The sequence below is a fragment of the Lathamus discolor genome, chromosome Z (assembly GCF_037157495.1).
Source record: "Lathamus discolor isolate bLatDis1 chromosome Z, bLatDis1.hap1, whole genome shotgun sequence".
NCBI classification, from domain to species: domain Eukaryota; kingdom Metazoa; phylum Chordata; class Aves; order Psittaciformes; family Psittacidae; genus Lathamus; species Lathamus discolor.
In genome coordinates this window covers 92,515,778-92,536,822 of record NC_088909.1, presented here as the reverse complement: position 1 = coordinate 92,536,822, position 21,045 = coordinate 92,515,778, and the positions used below count along the sequence as shown (strand labels likewise).

The following is a 21,045-nucleotide window of genomic DNA, read 5'->3' as shown; positions in this document are numbered from 1 at the left end:
ATGTTCTTATGCTGAGGACACCAGAACTGCACACAGTGCTTCAAGTGAGGTCTCACAAGAGCAGAGTAGAGGGGCAGGATCACCTCCTTCAGCCTGCTGGTCACACTCCTTTTGATACAGCCCAGGATACAGCTGGCTTTCTGGGCTGCAATCGCACACTGAAGCCGGCTCATGATCAGTTTCTCATTGGCCAACACCCCCAAGTCCTTCTCTGCAGGGATGCTCTGAATCTCTTCTCCACCCAGCCTGTAGCTGTGGATTGTCTGACTTGGGTGTAGTACCTTGCACTTGGCTTGGTTGAACTACATGAGGTTTGCATGGGCCCACCTTTCTAGCATGTCCAGGTCCCTCTGGAGACCATGGTCCCTCTGGAGTGTCTCCCTTCTTACATTCAAATTTATTCATACAGCAATTTGTGTCAGGGAAATATAAAACATAAGAATATATCAAAATTTGAAATTTAAGAACCTAGGTAATATTGAACACAATATTTTGGTTTTTTAGACAGATTTAAAGCAATGTTTTAGGTGAAAATAACTACAGTAAGGAAGCACGGGAATTATAATAGGCTTCTGGATCATTATTAGGTACTCCAATAAATATTTGTAATATAGAAAGTCCTTTTTAATCTCTGAAATAATATTAGATACCAATTACAAGCTGTTGAAACAGACCCCAGAATCTTGCATGGGTTTTCTGAAATCAAACACATTCAAACTTGCTTTTCAAGTCAGCATGTGAGAAAGACAAAACAAAATCTTGAAAGCTGAGAGGAAGAAAGAAAATAGTAAATGAACAGAAAGAAAAAGGGAAGAACTGAGTAAGGGAAGACATGAAGACAGAAAATTTTTTTTCCTGTAACTTGTTTGTTGTAACCAGTACATGTTGATCTACCTTCAGAAACTAAGGTCCACAGGCAAACATCTTTATCATGTACAGCAATTAATGAAGACAGATAAAACACCAGACTTGTGTGGCTCTGAATTTCAGAGTGTCTTTTGCAATTGCACCAGCAGAACACCACTGGAGCTGTCTAGCTTGTACGTCAAATTCTCAGCTAACTCTCGCCTTTCTCGTACAGACCTTCAATCTTTTCATCTCAGCACAGCTAGTTGCCACTTATCCAGAAGCAATAAGAAAAGCAACCCGTCTTCCATCATCGATCACATACACACCCTCCATTCAAAAACAAACAAACAAAAAACATTTTACTGTCTTCTGTTATGCCAGAGCATCAGCAAAGAGATTTTCTTTGCCTGGTGTGCTTAGAAAAGCTTTACAAAGAGCTGGTCCCCAAATTCCTTGTCCAGGTCTCTCTGATAGCTGCTGAACCGCTCTGCCAGGGACACCCAAGGGGCACAGGGGTTGAGCTGGAGCTGAACTACAAACACAGAGACACCAGCAACTCTCGAGACAGTGTGTGGCAGACCAACATCAGTTTCCCACACAGATGAGTTAACAGAGTGCTCAGCATCCTTAGGTGATAGGAATACACTTATCTTTCATTTTGGCTTTGGATTTTATTTTTCTCCCCAGAGAGATTTCTGTTCTTTCCCCAGGAGCTCTGAAGCCCAGCAGAGGCACTGTGATATGAAACAGCCACTGCTGCAACACAAACAAAAAGAGCAGCTTGCTCTTCTCAATCCGAGCTGTGAGTTTCATATTTCAGCTCCTCCTTCACATTCCAGGCCTGCCCAGGCTCCTCTCCAAAGATTCCGAAAATGGAGCCTCTCACAACTACTTATCCTCTGAAATACTCAGTGCCCAAAGCCAGGGTCTTTGTTGTCTTTCTGTCAATGGTTTTGTGTACCGCCATTCTCTGCCTGCTGCAACTCAGACTTTTTAAACCTAAAACCAAAGATTTTTATTCTTTTGAAGTCAAGGATTCACGGGGAAGGATCATTTCCTTGGAGAAGTACAGAGGGAAAGTAAGTTACGATTTTATTACATCTTCTTTTTGAATCGTTACTGCAAACGGGTGTCCAGTTGTAGGTAAACAAAAGTTTGGTTATGGGAATTTTCAGCACAGATTTGTGCTAAATTCCTGTTCTTCAAACAGTTATCTGGTAAGATTTTTTTTTTTTTGTTTAGGCCTGCTCCAGGAATTAAGCATTAGGTGTAAGAAATCAAGAAAAATGGGGGAGTGGCGTATTCTGTATTACAACTCAGTATAGCCTAACAATACAATTTGCATGTTTTAATCTTGGTTAAGAATAGTAGCATGTTATATCAAATTCTGAAAATTGATCTAATAAATATGATTCTAGTGCCTGTCTTAAATATCTGCTTTTTTACATGCTTATATTAAAACAAAGCTATAGGTTGAAGTTTTTATTGAATTTATAAAAAAAAAATAACATCCTTACGAGTTTACTGAAATTATGATCAGACATATTGATACAGCTTTCTGGCAGGAACGATTATGTTAGTGGGAGATGCCGTTTTAAAACTTAATTGTATTTCTGCACAGCCTCTAGGGTTTTTTCTTACTTTTATAACTTTATTTCTCTGAAGGCAGCTTTGGTTGTAAACGTGGCCAGTTACTGCCAGCACACAGACAAAAATTACATCGCACTGCAAGAACTACACAGAGAGTTTGGTCCCTCCCACTTCACTGTGCTGGCTTTTCCCTGCAACCAGTTTGGAGAATCAGAGCCTAGTTCAAGCCAGGAAATAGAGTCTTTTGTCAAAGGAAACTACGGAGTAACTTTCCCTGTTTTCCACAAAATCAAGATCCTAGGATCAGAAGCAGAGCCCGCCTTTAGATTTCTAATAGGTAACTGTTTTCTTTTATATATCAAACATCCTGTAACCACGGTATTCTCCCAGAATTGTAGTCTGAGTTTGTGTGTTGGGAAACGTTGTAGTCCTCATAGTCGATGGAGAGAAACAGGCACTCACCATACAGTTCATCTAGTTTCAATGTGGGTATCAAAAATACGGTCAGACGAGTTGTGCCCTGAAAGCATCCATTTCTCCTCATACATTTCTAGCTGTGTCCAGCCCAGATACAAACATACATCTTGTGGATGTATGAGAGCAAAGAGTCCCATCTACAAAATCCCATTTCAAATTGTATAACTTTTGTTATAAAACAACTTCTTTATGGAGAAAAATCTAATTATGTGGGTCATAAAATTATAGAAAGATTTTACATAAGCACATGCACATTAAAAAAATTCCTTTTCTAGCAGAATAATATGCCTACCTTTATTTAAACTGTATTGTAAAGCATATATACCTTAGTTATATATAATCACTGATTTGCATTAATTTGTCTTGCGAATTTCAGGACCCAAAAAACTCACTTGCACAGGTAATCCTGTTACAGTAAATTTAGTGACTCAGAGCCTCATATTCTCACAAGCAAAATGAAACTCTCTTCAGTTGACCAAAATGCTCATAGTCTCAAAGTCAACTTGAAAATCATCTCAATTCTCCTAAGGTTTGGCCAGGTGTTTGAACCATACTAATTACTGACATATGAAATAAAGGATAATGAGAACATAATCCTTCTCTATCACATCATTTGAAAGAGAAAATAAGGTAGAAGGCTCAAGCCCATATTCCATCTCCCTGCCCCAAGACAGGATCACGATTACCCAAATTAGTACTACAGCTGTTTTTCCAAACTATTACAGTAGTCAGATGAGAGATGCTAAAACCTCCCAGCCTGTTACAGGTGTTCACAGCTCCTCTTGTCAGAAAGTCATTCCATCATCTAAATGAAATCTTTCTTACACTACTTAAGTCTGTTGCTTCTTGCCATATCCTCTGTGATACCTGTCATGTACTTGAAAAATAATATCGTTCAGGAGTCATTTAAGAGGTCACCATTGTCACTGTAACTGTATTTCTTCCTTCCTCCCCTTAGGCATGTCACCAAAGACCTCAGGTAAGGTCTTGTTGCTCTTGAATAGCCTGATGTCCAGTGGAATTATTTAATGCATGTTGGAGGTGCCTTTCAGTTCATTATAGAGGAGACTAAAGCACATATGTACCAGCTGTGTGGGATGAATCTAGATTCTAACTACCAATCAGTATCAGACATTAACACTTAGAACAGCCACATGCACTCAGTTGGTTCTTACTTGACATACTGTTCACCCACAAGGAGGAGGAAGATCCTCTAGTACTTAAATATTTTGAAATAAGGCCTGTCTTTTCCTGCATTTCTCTGCTTCACATGAAATTATTGCTTATCTTCAGTTAAAGAAGCACCTGTTTTCTTCATGTACCCATCTTGACAGTCAGAAGGGAGTCTCTGTGGCGCAACTGGTCAGCGCATTCGGCTGTTAACCGAAAGGCTGGTGGTTCAAGCCCACCCAGGGACGGGTTCTGCTTTCCCTGCCCATGGCAGTGGGGTGGAACTAGGTGACTTTTAGTGTCCTTTCCAACCCAAACCATTCTATGAGCCTAAGATTGAGCATCTTCATGCTACACCCCCTTGTGACAGTGACTGCTAGCTACTATTTGTTCAGCACTGTCAGATAGTCCAGTGCAAAAAGAATCCCTTGGCAGCATAAACCCCAGGGTTTTTACACAACTGCTTCTTGTTTCTGTCATAGCAGTAAGGCATTTTGTTGGGTAAAGTTTGTGAACTCACCTTTCCTCAAATAATGTCCAGCTTCCTACATGTCTGTACGTTGTGTATTCATATGAATTGATGAACGATGAAGAGTATACAGAGACTGGGTTGCTTCAAACTGATACAACTCAGTGAAGATATAATTAGTAGCTGGGCCAAAGCCTCCATGACATAAGCTTTACTGTACCCATTTGCTTGCAATTGTGTTCCCTTACAGTCATAACATTACAAATGTAGTACAACGGCAAAATTCAACCCATTGATTCCAAGAATCAGTGTAGGATTCAGTATTGTTACCCACTGGACACATTCCTCAGTAAAAATCTCCTGGAGTTTTCTCCTAGTTTTTCTCTCAGAGAGATTTCCCTCCAAACCTGTAAGACCCTCCAAAGACAAAGCCTCTTCTAGGAGCCACATAGTTTATGGATAGACCCTTGATCTCAGAAATTATCTTACTTGGTATTCATCCCAGCAAAGATACTGGTAAAGTTTTGCCTCATGGGTTTTAAGGAGTCAAATTAAGCCATCACCAGAGTGACTACCTGCTCCTGTTTAATTTCCACTAAACCAGCATAAAACTGGGGATTCCTGAAATGAGTATTCAGACCTCATATCATCCTCCCTAGGAAACAGCATAGTAGAAGTAGGAACTCTTTATCAATTTCATAATGAGGGGAAAGCATAATTCACTTCCCACTTTTCAGATTGTTAACACCAACCGCTAAACCCATGCCCAGACTACTAGCAGAGAACAAGGTGGGATTACTTCAACATAGTTTTAGAATCACTGAGAGCAATGAAACAATTACAAGTGTTAAGTCACTTAAACGATCTGATGCCATTCTTACAGATTCTTCAAAGAAAGAGCCTCGATGGAATTTCTGGAAATACCTTGTCAGCCCTGAAGGTAAAGTTGTGAAATTCTGGAGACCTGAAGAGCCTATAGAAAATATCAAGCCAGAAGTAGCATCATTAATTAGGCAGATTATCGTGAAAAAAAGAGAAGACCTATGAAAAAGCCATTTAGGTGGTAAATCCATTCAACAACATGGGTACACAGGCTTACTACATTCCTGGAAAATGCTGCTAGAAGCTAAACCATCAGGCAATTTTACTTCTCTTTGGTGTTAGTATTTTCAGCTATACTATGTCTATTAATGTTGGACTGGTTCATGTAAGGGCCTTGAGAACTATGGGAGGCTACTGAGAATAGAAAGACACTCAGTACCGTGCAGGGATGGACCTTGAAATTGCATAAAGTTTTGAATGTTTCTTTACATTACCGACAGTAGCTAATTAAAGTCATCAAGAGCAGGGAGATAGCTAAAAAGAAGAGGAATTGTTGATAAATTACTCAGTATTTGCACAGAAGAGTTTTGTTTCTCATCTACCAGGAACAAATAGATTTCGATATTCCATTAACATATAAATGCCCTGACTGAAACACTTGGGGACAGATGCATCACAGCAGGGTTTTTAGAAACAAATGCAACTGAAGATACCAGCTTTGCAGTATCTTTGCAGGGAAGATGGGTGAATTGTAAAGCTGTCAACTTAGTTGTAAAAAACTGTACATAGAAAATAAAATTATGAAAAGAAAAAGTAAAAATTGCAAAAAGATTTCCTTGCCTGCTTTGTATTTTGATTAATTTTACATTTCACCTTTACAGCAGCACCTTTAACCTCTTTAGCCTTCTGCATACCTTTGCACTGCAGTAGAGCAGCTTGGGTATGAGCTGGATCCCCAGCCTTCTGACCTGGACGAAAGCAGGGCCTGTGTGAATACATGCACATGGGTGCTCACAGGAAGATTCAAGGGGCAACAAACATTGACAGCCTGGCAGTCAGACATCCTTCTACCTTGCATCTCTGCAATAAACCAGTCCTTAAGTAAAGGTAGAAGAAGGGGCTGAAAGTTCATGCCTTAAGCCCCACTCTTCTCAATTTGCAGTCTCCCCAATCCTGCATGTAACCTCAAACCCATTTCCAGCTCTTTTCCACTGTTCTATTTCAAATTGCCAAGTGCTTTGATTTATCTTTTGATGAATATAGACAGAAAACTGAAATAAGGAACTTCATTCCAACTGTCCAAGTCTTAAAGGAAGCCTGAGAGAATATAAATGAGAGAAACAGAATCTCAGAGGGGTTTTCTATATGAAAAAGGACTTGAAGTATTAACACTGTTCTCTTGCAAATCTAACAGTGACTGAGAATACCCAAAGTGCTTCAAAACACTTTCCAATAAACATAGCCACATAACTGAATTTAAAAGGTGAGAAATTCAGAAGCAATTTAAAAGAGGGTATTTTCTCATTCCTCTGTGAAATTCACAGAGAATTTCACAGGAAGCCTCTGAAGGATATGGACATAAACAATTTAAAAAGAATGAGTAATGATATTGATGTAGAGGATTAAACAGTCACCCTCTGTAAGATAAGCATCATTTTGGAAGGAAGGTCAAACCTTATGCATGACAATTTTATCCACTCTTAACTTTCAGAGATCAGCAGAGGCCTACATAAGGGTCTACTTAGTCCAAACATGCCTATTGCTGGTGGTTTAGACCAACCTCTGAGTTGCTTGCTCACAGGTTTCTGCACCCAATCAGTTAAAACACAGCTCCTGCTTTTACACTGAGGTTCTGTGTTTCACTTGTTTTCTTGTGCATGTACAGTTCCAGCCTTGGGAACATGTAGTGGAAGGCGTCAGGTGATTTTTGTCACATGCCCCTGCTGCTTTGATGGAGTAGGAAGGAAACAGAGATGTGGATTCTCTCCCCTCACTGGCAGCAGTCTATATTCCATAGAACTAAGTGGCAGGACACCATGTTGTTTCCATAAGTAGTGGATGACATCTTTACTGGAAAAAATATATGTGACTAAAACATGCACATCCATTCATGTGCACTACTGTATCTCCCTGTTTTTTTGTTTTTTGTGGGGTTTTTTTTTTTTTTTTTGTATCACTGAATAAAAAAGTGTAAGTATAAAGAAATGTTGGGTGCTGTTAGTGGAACATCTGAAAAATAATACATTTTAGTCCTGTTATTGCCTGAGCATATTACTCAACATAGAGGAAATTTCACTCAAGTTCTTGAAATACCCTATTGAGTGACAAACTGTGTAGTATCATTTTCTTATTTGGAAGGGAACAGGAAGGAAGGGAGTGTGCACACCTTGCTTGCAATTCACTCACGGAGGCTCACATTCTGTTTTTCACAGGGCATGCTGTAGTCTTACATAACTCAGTGCCAGCACTGAGATAAAATATCTTTCCTGGTATTCAGAAATAACATGGGGTATTAGCAAAAGAGTGGACATGATTATTTAACTCCCTGCTTCCTGAATTACTTTTACTTCAGATTTCTAGAAAAGGAAGGTTTTGCCTGAGGAAACAGTCACTAAATGTCTTATTTCACTGTTTGATCAAAATCCACTACAACCATCTTCTGTGGAAATTTGAATATAGGTACCATTCAGTCCTGAATCTACACAGAGCTTAAGTTTTTCAGTTTTTCAAACTGTAAGCTCAGTACGTTTGTATTACTTATTCTTCATGAGACATACCAGCTTTTCCAATGTAATATTTAGGGCAGATCACTGAGAAACTTATCACTTCTTTCTTAAAATGAAGTTAACAGTTAAAAAGGGTAAAAATAAAGCAGACATCTTTGCCAGCCAAATCTACACAGACTTGGAACAGTGAATAAATGAAAGATAGAACACTGTTATACAAGCACACATTTATCTATAGTTGAAAGTCAACAAAGTAATATGAATACATGTTTTCATAAATGTCCATTTACCATTTATGTGGGATATATCTTATAAAAAATACTAAACTACAAACACTATAAACAGATTAAAACATGTTTATTAGATTATTAAATAATCTCACCAGTTTAAGATTAAACTGCCCAAACCTGAAACTCTTACTTAATACTTACATAATTTATTAACTTCTTTAGAAGCCAGTTGGATTTCCTGTACAGGTACATCAAATACTTTTTTACACTTGTTCACTCAGTTTGCACAACCTAGAATAGCTCCTTTCAGTCAGGGCAACTAGGCAGGCACTGGGCCCTATACCACCTTTAAGGATCAGATGATACATGTCTAAAACCAGTGTATTTATTGTAACAGTATTTATGATAACTTTCTTGTCTCAACAGTGATGTGGTAATGTGGCAGTGTAGTCAGTTGCTGGTATACGTAGAACAGCTACTAAGTACACTGCCTAATCACCACACACAGCAGCAGGATCACCCCAATTCTTTGGACCATCACAAACAGTGATGCTATTTCTCTTCCTATGACACCTGCACTTTGCAAGGCACATATGGCAGCACCCAGATACAGCAAGTAATTACAAGTTTCTTTTTAACTCTTCAAAGTGCCTGGAGTGCCAGGATGAGGATAGAAGTAACACTCAGTTACCTGTGGCAGTATGACAGAAGCTTGCAGTGTAACATCAGCCAAAGGATCAGTGTATTTCCAGCCTTTATCGGTCCAAGGTATAATTTTATGTCCTATTCAGATTGTGTCTTTTGGTTGGTGAGACTATGGGCATGTCTGTTTACAAATGTATTGCTGTTCACAAAGTAAGTTATTCTGAGAAGCAAGAGGAGAAGAAAACTCTAAAAGGTAACTTGTCTTTTTTTTTTTTTTTTTTTTTTTATATAGAATAGAAAGGGAATTATTTTTCAGATATAGCATTCAGGCAGTTATTTTAAGACTTTCCAGCATCTATTTACTCAGTAAACCAAACTTTAAAACTTTTGTGACTTTTTAACTGTTCTTTTGCTTTAAGAAAATTTCTATAGCTTAAAATTGTTTCAAATGTTTGAATTATTTATCTGTTTCAGGTACTTACAAACTTCCTGTTACCTTGGTAGCTAAAAGCAGATGAAAATCAGAGACTAAATCAACTAGAAAGTCTCACAATTCTTTGGATGATAGTAGATAACAGAAATACAAGATACCACTATAATACCAGAAACAAGTCTGACGGTCAAAAATTAGGTGGATCCAAAAGATTCCTGGTGCAGAAGTAGTAGCTCTTCATTGCAATGATCAAGGTGTGTGGAAAAGGACAGCAACTGCATGTTAGCTGATGTCAGAATTTTAATCAGCTAACATACACTGCCAGCCCATCACACACAAACACACCACCTGCATTCCCGGAAATTAGACCCCTACCACGTTCCAAAGTGGTTGGCTGTTCCTTTAAACAGTGATGAGCTGGCTCTGCAGCTGGTGACAGTGCAGTAGTGGCTGCTCCATTCAGATACAGCAGCCAGCTAGCAACACACTGCCTAGCAGACACAGAATCCCTGCAGATTAAGATGTCTCATGATATAACATGCCTGGAAACATCTCTTATTTTCTACCTAAATTCAGCATTGCTCACCTGTTTTGAAGTTGATGTTTCACATACATGCACAAGTTCAAGCAGTAAATATTGTCATGAAATACATCACACAGATAAGTTTCTGATTCAGAAAAAACAGAAGTAATAGTTAAAACCTATGTGCAGTATGACTAGTGAGACAAGGGGGAAACAAAATCACAAAATGAAATATATATAAACCTTTAGAATTAGTTTTGAGTAATGTTAAGTTTAATGGCTTTGTAACAGTAGCAGTGGAAAATTACTGAGGTGCAGGATACATAGAGAAAAAATAGAGTACAACTAGAGAACATACTGAGAATTCTCTCACAAGATAAATCATTATAGTTGACATAGTTTTAAGAAAAACAGTCCAGAAAAACAGGACACAGGGACAAGGAGTATCTGGGAATGGCAGGTGTCCAGGATGGGCTACAACTAAACTAACTGATAAGTAGGAGGATGAGAGTCTCTGGTGCTAACGAACCAATTAAACTGGGATAAACATCTACTGCAAATGCTTCAAAGGCTGCCAGAAGTGATGAAGATTGTTTGAAGAAGTAAACGACTCTCAGAGACCACCACCACAATTCCATACGCATGTGGGGAGCTTTCTGGAAAATGATGTAATCAATACGTAGCCTCATGAATATGTATGTATGCCCAGTGACTATAAAAGGACAGCATGTGTGGCAACTAGGGAGACACATGTTAGGAGAAGCTATCCCCCGTGTCTCCTGGCACCTCAATAAAGAATACCTGCTTGTCAGCTTGAAAACTTTGTTGGCAAGTTTGTTCCTGGAGTTTTCTCCGAATCACTAGAATCAGATCCCAGACTATCCAAAACAAACTGAATAGCATTGCAAAGAGTTTCTTGCCTCAGTTTTACCAGCACCAATATAGCATGTTATCTCCAGAAGTTAATTAATATCACATATACTTAACTTCAGTCTTTTCTCTCTTGGGCATCCATTTATGGTCACTGTTGAAATTTTAGCCTAGATGAGCCCAAAATATAGTCACCTTTAGGCTATTTTAAACTTAGAATTATCATTGGTTACTCCGTAGAGCAATTTAACATCAGGTGATCAGCCACACTACCTCTATTTACAGCCACATAACGGAAGATGCATAAAGATCCCAAGATTCAAGCTTATGGATTTAGGCTGAATGGAGGCAAAATTATACCTACAACATCCATTTTGATGGAAAGCCCTTTGAAGTCACACTGGAAAGCAGCCACCGAGCTATACACTCTATAGAAAAACAAATACCAAATTCAAAGCTTTCCCTTGCTTCTTTAAAACTGGACTTAAATCACTCAACATAAATCTCAACTCAATACGAAACAGAACACTGGAAAATTTACTTGCCTGGATGCTGTTGTTAGCAGCCACATAAAAGTACTGGCTAATTGAGTTCTGCTTGTTCCATAGCAAGAGGAGGCCACCTCTGAGTTTTCCACGATGCTTTTGAATGGAACAATATGGAGTGCAGCTAGCAGCTGTTGACACTTCAGACACAACAGCCAGCTAGCGCACTGCCAGACTGTTACATCCTCTTGAGGTTTGGTCATTAGTGCTCCCTTACCATCCCCCTCCAAAGTTTCTTTTCCTAGGACCCAGTCATTGCTCAGTTTAACAACATAGCTTTTCCCACGGGGTCACTTACATGAAATATGTATGTTGAAGTGACATTCTCAGCATGCTGGTGGCTACATTTCTATACTCTGGTCACATCTAGGAGTCTACTACTCATTGCCTGTTTTGGTGTTTTCAGCATGGTCAATTCTTTCTACGCCTTCACCTCCCATTCCACCAGCCTGTGTACTGCTGTCTCACCAGGTTTTGTGATCTCTGTCAACTCCGTAAGTCACAAGCTGCCTATATTTTGCCTCTTTTTACTGTCAAGCATGTTGTTGGTGATTTATAGGCTTTCCACCTATGTTCGTACTGGTTATGCAACAGGTTTTTCTGTCCCTTTTATCTTTACCACCCTCTAAAGGTTGGACAAATCAGCGTGCACTGCTAATAAAAAGGAAGCTCTGTAAATCCATACAACCCCTTCAATCATTTCAGTTTAAACAGCAAGCAGTCTCTCTAGTGTCAAAGGAGAGAAGCCCACACAGGTGTTTTGAATTTCTCCCCTCAACAGATGACACTTCCCCGTAACTTGTGTTTTCCTGACATTTCAGATGGTACATTTAAGGAAGTATGAGAATGATTAATAGGAAAGGAAAAAATAATATAATCTTGGGTTGGTGGTTTGTTTTGTTTGTTTGTTTGTTTGTTTTTTGAAGATCACTTATTTTCGACAGTTTCCACCTCTCCCTCCCCCAGAAATGTAAAGCTCTTTAGTGCAGCGCATACAAACTGTGAATGCTTGTGCTTGCCCCTACCTTAGCTGCTTTCTGTAGGCGTTGCGCTCGGCTCCGCTTCAGGTCTTTTCCAAATATTCTCATCCCTTTCTCCTTGAAAGAAACACAGAGGCACACCACTTCACCAACGCGTGCCTCGCGGCTTCTCCTCCCCTAAATCACACTCCATCCCGCCTAGCTCCTTGCAAGGCTCCGCTGGGAGCCACAGGACAAGCTCCCCGGCCGCCCCCGCCCCCCGCACAGGGCACCATTACCGGCAGCAAGTCCTCATCCCTCGTGCCTGTCCTCCGGTCGGATTTCTCCCCGTTCCACTCCATCTCCGCCGTGGCCGCCAGAGACAACCGCCGCTGCCGCCTCAGGCGAGATGACCTGACCTCCAGGTGGGTCCCTGCGGGCGGAGGGGACCCCGCAGGGATGTGACCGGGTGGCCAGGGCAGGGGTACGGAAGGCACCTGCGGGAAAGTCCGCTGGCTGCCCCCCAGCCCTCGGGTCCCGCTGCCCGTGCGGCGCCAGCCGCTCCACCGCGCACCCCGCGCCGCTGCTCTCCGGCCGCCGGGGCTCTTTAAGGAGCCCTCGGAAGCGCCCGGCGCGGCGGAAACCCGCGGCCAGCGGCGCGGCTCGGCCCGGCCCGGCCCAGCCCGGGGCGGCGCGGCGCGGCGCGCCGGCGGGACGGAGAGCGCCCGGGCTGCGCGGCGGCGCCAAGGAGCGGCGGCGGGCGGCGGCAAAGGAGCGCGTCGCGGCGGGTCCCGCAGCCCCTGCGCGGGGGGAGCGGGGCAGCGGCCGGTGCCAAACGGTCCTGGCTCTTCCCGGGCACGGGCAGGCAGCGGGGCCGTCGCCCCAGCGCCGGGGCGGTGTGTCACCTCCACAGGGCTGCCTCGGCCCCTGCCCCGAGAGCGGAGCGGGGCAGACTCGGCGCACCCCCGGGCAAAGCCCCTCACGTCGGCCGGCTTCTCACCGGGGGTTTTACGGACGGTGAGGAGCCTGGCAAGGGCACCCAGCAGCGGCCTCGCAGCGAGGCCCGGGGAGCATCTCCTCGCTGAGGTGACCGGGCCCGGCTGTCCGAAAACTGGAGCTAGGCAGAGACCTAACGCAGCGAGCCGCGTCTCTGCACCGTGTGGTGGTGGCCAAGGCTTCCAGAAACAAAACCGGGCAGAACCTAACCACCGCCATAAGCAACCATTCAACTTGCGATCACTTGCTTCAACGTGGTGGGCAAACGCACAAGTCGTAGGGGAAAATGTGGACAGTTTGTCCCAGCAGATAAGTTGCTTACGTGCAGGTGACAGGGGGATTGCACACACTTTAGGCATTCGTGTCACCCGAGAAAACTGGCGTTGGCAGGAAATAAGTTGAACATGTTTTTTGTGGTTTTGTTGCAAGATAAGGTTTTTGTTAAATCCAAAGAGCTAGGAAGTGAAAAGAGGAGTTACCACAACATATACCTCCCTTTTTCTTCTTTCCTTTTTTTCCCCCCAAAAAAATAAGTTCAGAACCATTCTTTTTTCAGGCCTTGTTACAGTTTCAAAATTTTGAGTGATGGTTTTCAAGTGACAGAAGCTGAGGGACAAGCAGCTTGTAAAAAAGAAAAAGCTTTTCATCGTTCTAGCTTTTGGATCTGAGAATCAACATTAAAAGTGTTATCTTTTTACAGTAAGAAACAGACTGCCACTTTTAAAAATGTGCTCAAAGTTTTTTTCACTTAAGGTTTCAAGAATATAAGAGAGATTTTTCCAAATTTCAGTTGGAAAAGTATCATTTGAACAACAACAAAAAAATTCTTCTGAAAAAATCCAATAGAATCATGGAACAGTTAGGGTTGGAAAGGACCTTAAGATCTTCTCATGAAAAGTCCCATTTCTGACTCATTACTATTTCTATAGCTGCTGCACACATCGCATCTGAAAAAGGACATCATGTAAGCAACATGGAGGAGAATATTGATGCCTGAGTTACAGGCAATACTTAAATATCAGATGATACACCTGTTTTGTCACATCAAAATGAAACTATTTCAAAAATGCCATTTTATCATCTCATTTCGTACTGGTAAGGACACAGCTAAGCAGAATCAGGACACAAAGCGTCTGAGTCACTCAACTCCACCTTAGAGCTTTCCATAAAGCAAACAACATATAAGGCATTCATTGCTAGAGTACTACCACAAAGGATTGTTTGCAATGCTTCAGTTGTTCGTTTAACCGAATACGAGCTCTTCCTACAAGACTGTCATTCACGGCCAACTAACAGTTACCCTCCCTAACAGCAGATGCTGGCATGCATGGCAAAGCCGGCTGACTTTAATACTCAATGAATTAGCAACACTCAGGCAAAGTATATTGAACTGTTATGTACCAGACCAGTGTCTGGGCCTCTTAACGAAGCTTTTGCTTGCACTGAAAGCTTAATTTCAGATGAGCAAACCTGTAACCACACAGTTTGTTCGACAGTGGGACGAAAGAGGTTGCAGTCTGAGAGCTGTATGGTTGTAAGCTGTGATACTAGTCAAAAGTCGTTCAGTCAACAAGGTTTTCTTTGAGTGAATTAGAATTAGGATTAATTAATGCCAAGCAAGCCCTTAAAGAGTAAATAACATGATGCACTGCAATTGGTGTTACAAGCAGGGATTCCTGCCTGTGAAACTTATGCATGCATACATCAGGAACACGTTACAAGAAAACATTTGGAGGCTTTTCTGTAAAATGTCTGAATGCTGATTAGAAGGTAAAAAACATGCCAAGACATTATGTTTGCTAGTAGCCTTAAAATAAGTAGATCCCTAAATGAAGTCAATGGAAAATAAAATCCAGAAATAAGCAGAAGTGGGAAAATCTGAGTTGCTTTATGTTTGCTAAGGAGGATGACTTGGATTTTGTGGCAAGTATTACACAACACACCAAGGATATCCTTAAAGCTCTCGTCTTCTCTTGAAGCACCTGGTAATCTGGAAATGATGTGGTAGATAAAATCTCTGTTGTCACTTAAAAAACTGAAACTGAATTTTAGACAATGGACTTTTATTTTAGAAAAGCTTTCCACAGATAAGCGTATCTCTTCTGAAATGCTTCCAGCATCTCACTAACTTGTGTCTCTTCAAAGTGAGATGAAAAGTTCATCTTGGTCAAGTGTCTTCATTTCTTTCTCACTTCATTTCTTTCTCATCTTAGGCTCCTCATTATAGAACCGATGCAGCCAATTGCTGAGTTATTTAAATTATATACTAGAAACGGGAGTGAATTTTTGTAGCTCACTGTAAAAATATCCCCAAACCACTATGCAGGAAGTATGTAGTTTGTCCCTGCTGGCAGCAGATGGTGCTGATATGTTGTTGCTTGGTACATCCTTGAAAACTGCCAATCAGGTTCTCAATCCCATAGTAACTTTCGGATTTTTTTCTCCTCTGTTATCCCCAAAGACTTTTGATACCAATTTTTCAGGAGAAGCAGCCTTCAGAATTTTTCAAGCTAAAATACGAGTTTATCGTTTGAAGGTGGGATCTGGACATCAGTTACAAGCCTCCCAAGTGTTATCAGGTAATTAAGCACTGACTGAAATAACACATTTCAGAAAAAGCTGGATTCATAACATCCAGACTGCTGACCAAGGACCACTAAAAATTGTAAGCCCCAGGTGTCTCAGAACACGATAATGAGGGTGCTCCTTGCCAGATAATTGCTGACAAGAGGTGATGCTAGTTTTCACCAAGTTCTGACAAGTAGAGGATCACAAGAGCTGGTCATAGAAAATTGTCTTAAAAGTAGTAGGTGACAGCTTGTCTCCATGTCAGAGAAAGAGAAGTAAACAAAACTGCTCTTTAGCTTCTGTTGCACCTCTGTACCATTATTTCCCATGGAAATAAGTCTGTGGTTTCACTTAAGAAAACTAATATTTAGGGAATGTCAGACAATATTTTCAACTATATAATGGTTGGCCTCTCTAAGCAACTGACAATAGTATTAGGTTTATAAAAGGGAGCTTTGCCTCTCGAGTGTTTCTAAGTGCAACAGAAAGCAGAGAAAGGAAGGGGAAGGAAAGAATCAGGAAAGGAAAGGTACTCAGTTCGTAAGGCTGTTTTCATCACATCATTTCACACTGCAACTAGCAACCATTGTTTAGACTCCAGTATGAAATAATGTTGTCCAGACAACTGGAATATTCTGGCAGTGAAACACAGCTTCATTTTAGCTGTAAAAAATGCATGTTATTAAGATGTCTTTCAGAGGACAATGAGAGAAAAAAGTTCCTGATTCTTTGGTGGGGATTACCTTAAGCCGTGTGCTTAACATCTCAGTCTGCTAGTTTGCTCATCAGGCATCTCCCGTTTCATATATTTTTGCCAGCACAGGAAAGGGGTTGTGAGTGTGTGGGTAGTGAGCTGTAGAAATGACTATCCACTATTTATCCTCAGATGAACACTTCAGACATTAAGAAAAATTGCATCTACACAAACAAGTGAGAAAATAAATTAAAAACCCTGTAACTGTACCTTATGTGCTGCATTCTGCCACTGCAAGTATGCTGCACTATGCAAATAGACTGACACTTAAGAAGTGAAGACTCTCTGTATATTTTTCTGACTTTTACCATTTATCCACACCTTCCCCTCCACCTAAACTTTTTTATATTTCCAATGTTAAATTCAGTACTAATAACAAGCCTCGTTGTCAGGCATGTGTAAGTAGATGAAGGATCAGTTTACCTCAGGAAAGAATTTGGGTCAGCTGTCAGTTTCTGGCTTGTAATAGGTTTTTATTGGTTTAAAAACAGGGTGGGGGAAAGGGATGAGGAAAAAAGAAAACAAGCGTATCAAGGGATAAGTGTATTTGAATACACTATATGACTTTTCATGTAACATACTGCTTAACATGACCTTCAGCTTTCATAAAACAATAGCGCACTCTAGTAATTGCCTGACTTTGCTGTTCAGTGGGCAGACCAAGACCTACCCTGCTTGTCCCAGGCCTTTCTGCTAACTTTTGTCTTCAGTGTTCACCTCCTGTATCTGTGCACATTAAGAATACATTTCAGCACACCACTGCTACAAAGAATGTCTCATTTAAGGCTTCAAATACCTTGGAATCCCATGGTGGCTTCGGGGTCTGCGGAACATAGAGCTACAATTTGTTTACCATGGTTAAACTCCAACGCAACAACGGAACCTCTGCGTTCCTTGCCAGCTGCCAACTCTATGCTTAAATAATAGTTCCTCTTGGAATCCTGAGAGTCTGGATTAACAAACTGCCAAAATGCCACTCAGGTATGATGCTTTCCAAAGCTTCTCTAGCAGCTTCCACTGTTACCACATTACTTATATTACTATGCCAAACTGCCATCATTGTAAAATTAAGTTATCAAAAAGTAATTATGGCAGTCAATAATTATGAACTGTTAACTGTATCCAAAGCTTCAGGCACCTGTTGTAGATGATTTTTCGTGGACATGGTCTTGGAGACAGGGCAAGGCTTCTAACAGTGTTTCTTGGGTATACAGGATAGACACCTTAGAAAGCAACTGTCACCTCTTTTTGCAAATATGTTTCAACCTAGTAACTGCTGACAGGTTCAGCTCCATCAGCTGAGGGTTCCTCAAGTTCTGTTGCACCTCCTCACCATTATTTCCCATGGAAACAGTTCTCTGGTTTCACTTCAAAAAACTAACATTCAGGGAATGTCAGGCAATATTTTCAATCTAGTTGAATATTTTCAATATAGTTGAAAATCATAAGCTAAGTTTTTGATTAAATTGTATTTTGGTAGGTTGTTTGGTTTGTTTGGTTTTGTTGTTTCGGTTTGTTTTGTTTCTCTGTTGGGTACTACACTCTTCAAAAGCAGGTCTGTAGTTATACTCATAATATCTCTCACTATTGAGATAGATAGAAACTTCAGCAAACCAGTGGTTTACGCAGTTTCTAGATGACATAGGTTAATTCATCGTTCATATCCTAAGACTGTGTTCATTCAGTTAAGCACTTTAAAAGCTTCATGAGTCAAAGATAGGCAGTTTGTACCTAACTTCATAGTAGATATTCATCTATTGCAACTCTTCCGCCTTCTTAAGCTTCTAAAACCTTTTCTTCATATTCAGGTTACAGATATAGGTCAAATCATCTTTGTCCACCCACAATCTGTGAAATTCGCTTCCCTCACAGCAGATACAAGTCCATTCCAGCTCTCTCTTCTCAGAGGCAGTGTGAGTCTCCTGTCCTGCAAGGGCCTTGGATTTCTGAGCCCACCCAAAGACCAACTGAGACAAAGGGGACCCTGAATTTTGCTAGAAGATAAAAACTTGGCAACAAAAGAAAAGATAGGAGCACAACACAAACATACATAGAAATGGAACTATGCTGGGCACTATCAGATCTACCAAGAATATAATTCTAGAAAACATTTATCAATAGATCTGTAGCTATTTTATTAGTAACACCTTTCATACACACACACACACACACACAAAACCCCACAGGGTAAGAGATTCACAGCCTCGTCTCTTCCTTTCCTCTTCATTTTGTTGAAATGCACTTGCTCTGCGTTGTACACCCCAGAAAATCCTGGAGCATGTGTTGTCCATTACTGTGATAACATAAATAGCTATTTGATAGCTATTACATTTCTGAAGAATACTCTATAGAGGTGTTGGGTACACACCTCTTATCACCTATGCAGTCATCCATAGAAAACCAACCATGCGAAGGAAATACAGGTATTTTCTCCTAAGAAAAGAAATAAATTAATCAGAGCTTTTAGAAAGCTGAGCAGTGGTGCATCTCACATTATAACAGTGACTTTGTACCACTTTTTACCTCTCACCACAAAAAATTGTGCAAAATGCCCCAAGGATACAAACAACTGTAGGAAACTTTAGTCTGTTCATTTCTACCTGGGATCCACCTAATTTAGGGCATTACAAAGCTACTTCTTAGTTGGCGGACAATGAAGACCCATGAAAGTATAACAACATAGACTATTTTCAAAGAAAACTCTTTGCAGGCATGTAAACTTTTCAGGCATTTGGCATCAACCTATATTAATAAATGGAACTCTATTTCAGGAGTCATTTAAAATTAAAAGCTCCAACACTTGAAGTAGAGAACTGATCTGCTGGTTTTCAGCAAGGGGGGCATTTTTCTGTAAGTGGTATAGTTCCTTTTATTACATCTCTCAGGATGGCTACTTCATACAACAGTGAACTACTGAAATGCAAAACAGTAGAATCATGATCTCTAGAAATGTCACTTTAGAAAACCTCCCTTCTCTTAAAGCTTCCTACTTAAATCTTCAAGAAACTAATATATCCTCAAATCCTATGGGATCCACACCTAACCATACAAGCAGAACCATCACATCTATTACATGACTAGGCCTAAGTAAGGCAGTCCTGCAAAAGTCACTAGGTCAATTTGTGTATTTAAGGTTAAGTGGAGGTACTAGTGTTTACAGACCTCAGGCCACACAGTCCTCTCATGTGCCCCAGCACCATCTCAGCCATTGTCCATGAAAGCTGGGACAGGCTTCAGTAAAAGGTATACACAACTGAAAAGCAGGGTGAAATGTAAACAGACACATTGATCCTGAATGCCAGATACATGCTTATGGCAAAAACATTCATAGAGACAACCATATGAGCCAAATGCAGTGTTTTGGTAATGCCCTCAACTCTGAGGAAGGAATCAAAGATCAGGAGAGAACAGGTGGCTCCATACACTGACAGCCACGTGTGGTTTTACACACACCTGCAGAAGCACCTCTTTCATCACCTAACCCAAGACACTGTTAAGAGGACCTGCCAGTAAGGAAGGGCAATATACCGGTACATCTGAACAACTACAGAGCACTCCTGACAGCTCAGAGCACAGGTGGAGCCAGTGCTTGACTTTCTGCCCTTTGATGAGTACACACACCATTACATGTTCAGGTTGCCTACACAGAGCCAAAGCAGGGAAAAAGAAATGCATCTTGGAGCAGATACAATGCCAAGAAAATGTCCACAGCAAAGTGATGAGCCTGGGAGTCCTGCATCCCAAATTGAGGCGTTGCAATGCCTCAGCCTTCACTGGGTTGTTACCTCCACACACAACATTGACGCTTGGACACTGGTTGTGAGGTGTGTGGTTGTGCTTTGAAGCATGGATTGCTATGATCAGGTCTTTTCCCAGTGGATTTGTAAAAGCACTTGTGAGCAGTTACTGCCTCTATTTATTATAATGAAATACAACCTTGTGTGCTACTGATTGCCTTCCCATTTGCCTCTAACTTCTGCCTTCACCTTTTTTACCTTGACTGTAAGTACTACTGCTAATATTTCTTGCTTGTGTGTCATCTTGCATTGTTACTTATTTTTTGTTCCTCACTTTTAGTATTTTCTTTTTTGAAAAATCTTGAATATGAGCATTGAAAGCCAGTGCAAATCCCTCAGTACTTTTCTTCATGTCCTAGTTTGTTTCACTCTTGGTTGTCATTGAAGAACTTCTTCATGTCAAAATCACTTCTAAATCTAGCCCTTGTGTACTTACTGAAATATAAACATAATTGACAAGCATTCATTATCTTGAAATTATGACCTACTTCCTAATTTGCACTGTAGTGAATGCTAGTAAAATGCCCCTTGGTTACACAGGCATATTTGCTGTGTGATAAAGCATACCTGGAAGTGTTTTGTTTAAACAAAGAGATTTGATTAGATTATGGGGCAGTTTTCA

At 40.9% G+C, this 21,045-nt stretch overlaps 2 protein-coding genes and 1 non-coding gene across 5 annotated transcripts in view; 2 read left to right on the top strand and 1 right to left on the bottom strand.

Annotated features, from left to right (window-relative positions):
• The window catches only part of CDC20B (cell division cycle 20B), a 31,985-nt gene extending 19,122 nt beyond the window's left edge, over positions 1-12,863 (bottom strand). The window contains exons 1-2 of the mRNA XM_065663873.1: positions 12,608-12,863; positions 12,375-12,446 (exon numbers count right to left, since the gene is read on the bottom strand). Of these exons, the coding sequence (XP_065519945.1) occupies positions 12,375-12,446; positions 12,608-12,670 (135 nt within the window). The 5' untranslated portion in view covers positions 12,671-12,863. The remainder of the gene's footprint in view (positions 1-12,374; positions 12,447-12,607) is intronic.
• On the top strand, positions 1,706-6,197 carry GPX8 (glutathione peroxidase 8 (putative)). Of its 3 annotated transcripts, XM_065661769.1 has the most exons (4): positions 1,706-1,928; positions 2,515-2,776; positions 3,875-3,895; positions 5,439-6,197. In XM_065661769.1, exons 1-4 carry the CDS (start codon positions 1,722-1,724, stop codon positions 5,600-5,602), a joined length of 654 nt encoding a protein of 217 aa, XP_065517841.1. In that variant the 5' UTR covers positions 1,706-1,721; the 3' UTR covers positions 5,603-6,197. The 3 variants fall into 3 exon arrangements, with proteins under 3 accessions (XP_065517841.1, XP_065517842.1, XP_065517843.1); XM_065661770.1 differs by lacking the exon at positions 3,875-3,895; XM_065661771.1 differs by lacking the exons at positions 2,515-2,776; positions 3,875-3,895 and having other exon boundaries at positions 5,439-5,595.
• TRNAN-GUU (transfer RNA asparagine (anticodon GUU)) lies at positions 4,261-4,334 on the top strand. Its single transcript has one exon. It is a non-coding gene; the product is annotated as a tRNA-Asn (tRNA).
• Positions 12,864-21,045: the final 8,182 nt, after the last annotated feature.

Coding starts and splice junctions, on each gene's coding strand:
- GPX8 (XM_065661769.1), top strand. CDS start 1,722: ATGGAGCCTCTCACAACTACTTATCCTCTGAAATACTCAGTGCCCAAA. Junction 1,929..2,514: donor TGGAGAAGTACAGAGGGAAA/GTAAGTTACGAT, acceptor ATTTCTCTGAAG/GCAGCTTTGGTTGTAAACGT. Junction 3,896..5,438: donor CATGTCACCAAAGACCTCAG/GTAAGGTCTTGT, acceptor CCATTCTTACAG/ATTCTTCAAAGAAAGAGCCT.